This window comes from Corylus avellana, chromosome ca1 (genome assembly GCF_901000735.1).
Source record: "Corylus avellana chromosome ca1, CavTom2PMs-1.0".
Taxonomy (NCBI): domain Eukaryota; kingdom Viridiplantae; phylum Streptophyta; class Magnoliopsida; order Fagales; family Betulaceae; genus Corylus; species Corylus avellana.
The window spans coordinates 41386905-41393523 of NC_081541.1; the positions used below are offsets into that span (position 1 = coordinate 41386905).

The 6619-nt window shown below is 34.9% G+C and overlaps 1 protein-coding gene and 1 pseudogene across 1 annotated transcript; both read left to right on the top strand.

The window, feature by feature from the left end:
* Nucleotides 1-3097: 3097 nt before the first annotated feature.
* LOC132172361 (UPF0481 protein At3g47200-like) lies at nucleotides 3098-4429 on the top strand (annotated as a pseudogene).
* A 1489-nt stretch (nucleotides 4430-5918) lies between these two features.
* LOC132167786 (uncharacterized) lies at nucleotides 5919-6539 on the top strand. Its single transcript, XM_059578811.1, has one exon. The coding sequence runs from the start codon at nucleotides 6101-6103 to the stop codon at nucleotides 6536-6538; it is 438 nt and encodes a 145-aa protein (XP_059434794.1). The 5' UTR covers nucleotides 5919-6100; the 3' UTR covers nucleotide 6539.
* The last annotated feature ends 80 nt before the right edge of the window (nucleotides 6540-6619 follow it).

Consider the following 6619-nt stretch of genomic DNA (forward strand, 5'->3'; position numbering starts at 1 on the left):
CCTATGGCCATGGGGTGGTAATTTGGTCACCCCTTTGACCACCTGATTGGTGTTAATAAAGCACATTAATAGATTTTGCCAATATTTTTAACAAAAAAAAAATTACTAATTTTTTTTTTGTATCTTAAAAAACAATTAATTACTATTTGTCAAAACTTCAAATTACATGGAATAAAAATACATTTTTTAATCTTGCGTTGAAATAACTCTCCATGAGTAAATATAAAGAGGCAGCATGATGTGGTGTTTAGTCTTAATTAATCTTATCTCTTTGGGAGATAGCCAAATGTGACACTCACACGATTTTGGAAGGTCTACAATTTTTAGTTCAGATTTTTTTGGGGAGTGAAAGTAAATGTAAAAGGTCTCTTGTCACGTGAAAAGATCAATCAAAAGGTCACATTCCTCTCATTTATGAGGTGCATGCAAACAAAATAAAGGTTGTTAGAAAACAATATTTAAATTCAAAATTTTTACTTTAATACAATGTTAATATATATATATAACCGTTTAAATAATAATATAATGAACAACACAATAAGAATGACATTTGGATATGTCATAGGATATAGTGCTAATGTACATATCATAAAATTCTAATTGCCGAAAGGAAAATACTACATTTACTAAAATTTCTTTTTAAAAATTGATTTTTAAGTGATCCATCACCATCTCAAGACCAGGCTCCATTAGAATATGCCGTAGGATGCTAAAACAATGTCACAAACTTACAAATGAAAATATTTGGTACTAGATCATAAAGCAAGACTTGATATTACTTGAGAATCAACTTCTTTATAAGTTTCTCCAAAAGCTCTATAAGTTTGCATTCAATGGAGAAGAAGTTACACTCTTTCTTGAGCTTGCATGTCAATTCTTCTTCTCCAACAAGAACCGAATATCCATGGAGAAGAAAGTAAACCATTTCACTGAATTGCAGAGGATATTGTTTTATTGTTCCACAGACCTAAAACCTAATCCAAAGCCTACCAAACAATATTTAAGGTATACAGCAACAAAGTTGTTTGAAGCAGAATTAGAATTTGAAGCAGATTTCTCAAAGACATCCTTACTTGACATAGAACTCTCTAAAGATAAGTGCTTGGAAAGCTACCCCATGCTTCAATCTCTCATGGCTTTTCTCTTGCTTACCATGCTTCAAATCCTTTCCTTGCTCGGAGAGAGTGCAATGTATCTTCAAAGTCCCAGAAGTTGTATGCCTAAACAAAGGGAATGATTCTAGTATGCGTGCTGCTCAGTATTGAGTATCCGGTCTTGGACGGAGGCTGGGCCTGCTCTCGGGCGATGGACCTTTTGTTGGGCCCACCAAATCCTGTTTTATTTGAGAGACTCAACTGGTTTTTTTAGGGGAGAAAGGGGGTTCTAACCATAACAGTTAACCACCATAACTACTAACCGCTTTTGGAAGCGGTTAGTTAAAATCGCTAACTGCCTAGTGGTTAGCGGTTAGTGGTGTTTTCATAAAAACTAACCGCTTGTTAAATATATATATTAATTGTATTTATTTAATATACAATAAAAATATATTGTTTGTATGTTATATAATGTAATATTAAGTTGGGCATGAAGCCAAGATCGCTAACGCATGGGGAGTGAGGTTTTCAATTTGGCTATTGGTCTTGTCCTAGACTCCCACACGGACAATTACAAGTGTTTTCAATTTGCCTTTTGTTTGTCCCACATCGAAAAAAACCTACCACTTCGACCTTCACTCATCCTTATAAAGCACATGTCCTTCCCTAATCCTCTAAATATTGCCTTATTCAAGCACTTAAGTTGGGCTAGCCAATAGCCAAGCTTCGAGTACTTGCCTTGCCTGGCAGGCAGGCGAGCTCGGCTAGCCAGGGAGAACAACAAGCCGAGCCAAGCACAAATTTTTTATTTTTATTTTTTCCTTTAAAAAACTGTTAACCGCTAGTTAACCGTATAGGCACCACCTTTTCATCCCTAATTTCTTCATTTAAATCATGATATCCTTACATTTTTATTTCAATTAACCAATTTATTCTCCTAATTAACAACCCCATTTAATAGAAAAATATATATATATATATATATTATTTCTTCTAATATTAAAATGAACCAAAAAAAACTAATCAAAACGATGGATATGAAAATGGGTGGAGGAGAGATTGATTTTGAGGGTAGGTTCTTGGGGATTGAGGTCCCCTTCGACGCTCGTGTCATACTCATCCAATTGGCTGGATTGAGGTCCCCACGTGCGACACGAGCCAGCAAAGGCGGCTAATGAATTTTCTTTTTTTCTTTTTAATTGTTTTTACGGATAAGGCTGTGATTAATTCGTTTGGTTTTTGAATTTTGGCAATAAAGAGGTGTAAGGGAGAGGCAGAAAGACCGAGTGTTGGAATCAAGAGGAAGAATTCAAGAAAGACCAGCAATAATATCCAAGCTTTTCTTGCAGGCAAAATTTGCAGGTTTCTTTCTTCCTCCTTTCACTTTATTATGTTTAAGTGTTTAAAATTCTTTTACAGGCATGTTAATTATGATAGACACGTCCTAATGTCCACACACATGCATAATATAGAAATTATTCCAAATGTTCAAAATATAGAAGCTATGCAACACAAGTCCAACATTCAAAATAAAATTCTAAAAAAAATTTAAATTCATAAGGAGGGATTTGATAAAAGATTAAACCCAAGATAATTCTACAATGTTTTACCTTATTTTTATTAATACACACTAACACAAGTCACTGAAATGGATTTATTACATAGTCAAAATTTCAATTTACCTTTATATAGGGGAGGTAAAATAATATATTTGTACTTTTGGTTTTCCCAATGATGCTTTTACAATCATGTACTTAATTAGGTATTGCTAAATAAAAACTAATCTATTCAAGCATGTTTGTCATTAGAAATATACCTTATTTTTGAGTGAATAAGAGGTTCTTCAACCATTCTTATCCTTTCTCTTATCAATTACTAAGGTAATAAATAAATAAATTTTGGACCCTAAATTTTACATTTTTACTTTTAAGTTCAAAATTAGATTGAATCTTTATTATATTACCACTGATTGTTGCTTCTTTGTCACTAGGAAAAGAAACATAAGGGGTGGAAAAGATGGCTAGTGATTCAACTGGAAAAGAACCTGAATGTGAGGATTTTGTTATTGACATTCCACTAGCCTTGGAGCCTGCTCAGTGGCCAGAGTGTTGTATCTACAAGATTCCCAAGAAACTTTACGAGGTAAACAAAGAAGCCTACATTCCTAAGCTAGTTTCAATTGGCCCATTTCATCACCACCGAGCAGAATTGAGGAATATGGAAATAGAAAAACTAAGATATTTGAGGGAATTCTGTTATCGGACTCGGAAGAACCACGAGGATCTTCGAAAGATCATTAAAGATAACGAAGTAAAAATCCGCCATTGCTATTCTGAAGAATGTAGAGTACTCAATAGTAAAGATTTCGTGAAAATGATTCTATTGGATGCTGTATTTATAATTGAGCTCTTCTGGAGGAATAAATATGATGAAAATGATTACATAGCAAATAAACCATGGTTGGCAAATGGTATACGACATGACTTGATATTGCTTGAGAATCAACTTCCTTTTTTTGTTCTTGAGAACTTATATACATTCGCCGTCACCGACTCTACTACTACTTTTCTTGAGCTTTCCCTCGATTATTTTCCTTCTTATGGTATTCAGCAACCAAAGTTGAACATCGGGGAAGTAAAGCACTTTACAGATTTGATAAGATATTTGTTTTGTTTAGTACCAGACTTGAAACCTACAGGATATCTGGATAATCTATATTGTGCCACAAAGCTTGACATGGCAGGATTGAAATTCAAAGCAGTTGAAGATCATAGACGCTTACTTGAGATAAAACTCCCTGAGAATAGGTGCTTGAAACTCTTTCCATGCTTCGATTTCTCATGCCTCCTTGCTTGCTTGCCATGCTTTAAATGCTTTCCATGCTTGGAGCGAATGCAGTGTATCTTGGAAGCCCACCCTTTGGGATTGACGAAAATACTGAAACTCTTTTCCGAAACCTCATGGCCTTGGAGCAGTGTCATTATCCATTTAATGCTTACATTTGCAATTATATTTTGCTATTGGACTATCTTATCGACACTGAAAAAGATGTGGATTTACTTGTCGATAAAAAGATCATTATTAACCACCTCGGTCGCAACGCTACAGTGGCAACTTTAATTAACAAACTCGGCTATCAGATTGTGGCAGATAAATCATGTTACTATGATCTTGGTCAAGAGCTTAATAAGCACTATAATTACCCTTTGAACCATATCTTGGCAACCTTAACAAACTTGTATTTTCGTGATTTTTGGAGAGGTACTGCATCTGTAGTGGGACTTATTGTCCTAGGTTTCACTTTCTGGAGTTTCCTTAAGCCTTTTGCCATATAGATTTGAAGTATTTATTGTTTATCGTTTGTTGGAGTTCTTTGTTTTTAGTTGTAACTTGTAATGGATGGCATCTGAACTTTGTAATCCTATTTTGCTTGTGATATATATTTTCCCTGTTTTTGTAGGTTTTGCCGAATAGTTTTCAAAATGGGGGAAGTTCGTGACACTTTCGTAGCATCTATGGAGGGTTATTATTTTGGCCTGTTTGAGATTGTCGTGGACTCGTGGGTAATTGAGTTTTTTTTTTTTTTTGTAGAGTTTTGTGTGTGTAGATCAGCTAGCTTTGCCAAAACGTCCTAATAAAATCTTTAGTTATATGGTAATTACACGTCTAAAGTTCTTTGAATTTGTTATATATATATATATATATATATATATCTTTCGTAACCTAGCTTAAAAAAAAAATGCTTTTAGAAGCATGAAATGATAATAATGGATACGTACGTAAATTTCTTTTGGTCATTTTATAGTAACCTTTTTTTATATCAAAATAGTTGATATTAATTTTTGTAATTTTTTTTCATAATTTAATTTCATACTTCTAACTCAAATTATATAGTTGATATCCAACATTTTGTCATTCTGGTGCCTTAAAAAAGTTTTTGTAATATATGGTTGAATTAACATGATTTGTGCTTTTAAAGACGGTCCTTAATTAAAAGTTCCTTCAAGAGGACCTTTTGTTAGGTTTTATGTTAGCTCATTCATTGCCAAAAATAATGTGGCTTTAAGTCTAGCTTTATTTGTTAAGTTTGGACTTGATTTGGACACCTCTACCTCAACTTTCACAGAAACCTTAATTTTTCTCAAGGCCTCTATATAAGCATTCCTTATGAATGCTTTTTAGACGTATACTTGAGGCCATTATTTTGTGAGTTAAGAAAGAGTTATTGCATCCTTGTGCTTTCAATACCTTACCTCGCTTAGAGTTTCTTTCAACCACACAAAAACCTTCAAGCTACTAGAGTTTCGTGTTGTATAAAAGACTAAATAGAAAAAAAGTTTTGGAGCTATTGTGGTAAAAGACAAAACGAGTTGTTTGTTGGGGTACAATTTAAGTTTTACTATAAATTAAGCTTTTGTGAGTATAAACTAATTGTATGTTTAATATTTTTGTCGTTGTTGATAAGAATCTTATTAACGACAAAAGAAAGTCGTTACTACTATTACAAAAAGTCATTGATGATATATGATACAACGATGACTATACCTTATCAGCAACAACTTTTACTAGTCATCGCTGATATATATATTATCAGTATTGATAACTTATAATTATATATATATCATTGACGACTAGATATAATCATTGCTAATAATTGGGATTTTTTTTATTTTTTTTCGCCAATTTTTGTCTCTTTTTATATAAATGTTTAGTACTTTTAACACCGTACGAGATTTTAAGTATTACTCAACCTTTTTTTTTTTTAATATATCAATTTCCATTTTTTGTTTTAGTCATTCCGTCCAAAAATTTAACAGCTCCGCCACGTCAAAGCCATCTAGTTTGTGCCAAGTGTCTTCCATGCCACGTCAGAATCACGTCAAATTACCGGGGCAAAGTACAAAGCCCAAGAACAGAGAAACCACAAGATAAAGTCCATGAACAAAGTACGAAGCCTAAGAACAGAGGAAGCCCAATACATGTAAAAGAGCACAAGCGAAGCCCATATGAAGAAAGAACAACAAAGAGAGGGGTTGGCAACAGCAAGGAGAGCTGGCCTTCATAGCTCGAGACTGACGACCGAGAGCGGCGGAGTACGATCCCTCAGGATGGAGGAGAAGGAAAGTAGCAGGGCCTTCAGCCACTGGTGGTGGGCTCTGGCCAGCGGTGCCCAGTTGGGTTGGGGCGTTTTGTCGTACAGAAGAGGCTGCGCCGGGGCATCACGCCTCATGCCCTTAAAAGCCTTCGCCGTTGCCTCCCTCTTCGTCGGCGCCGGTGCCTCCGCCTCCGTATCCGTGCTACATGCCTCCGGCATCTACAAGGTCGGCTTCTCTTTCTTCCTCTCTCTATATCTCTACAAAATGGAAGCATTTTGGTCCTTTCAAGTAGAAAGTCAGGGGTGCCTCAGTGACTTAAATTTCTGTTCTTTGAAGGACAAAGCATAAAATCAACCTTAGTTCGTGTTGTCTTGTGGGCTTGTGGCATTGTATATTGGCTCTTTTGATTAGAAATGTGACCCTAGTATT

Bases quoted from the DNA above. Each gene is read 5' to 3' on its own strand.
- LOC132167786 (XM_059578811.1), top strand. From the start codon at position 6,101: ATGAAGAAAGAACAACAAAGAGAGGGGTTGGCAACAGCAAGGAGAGCT.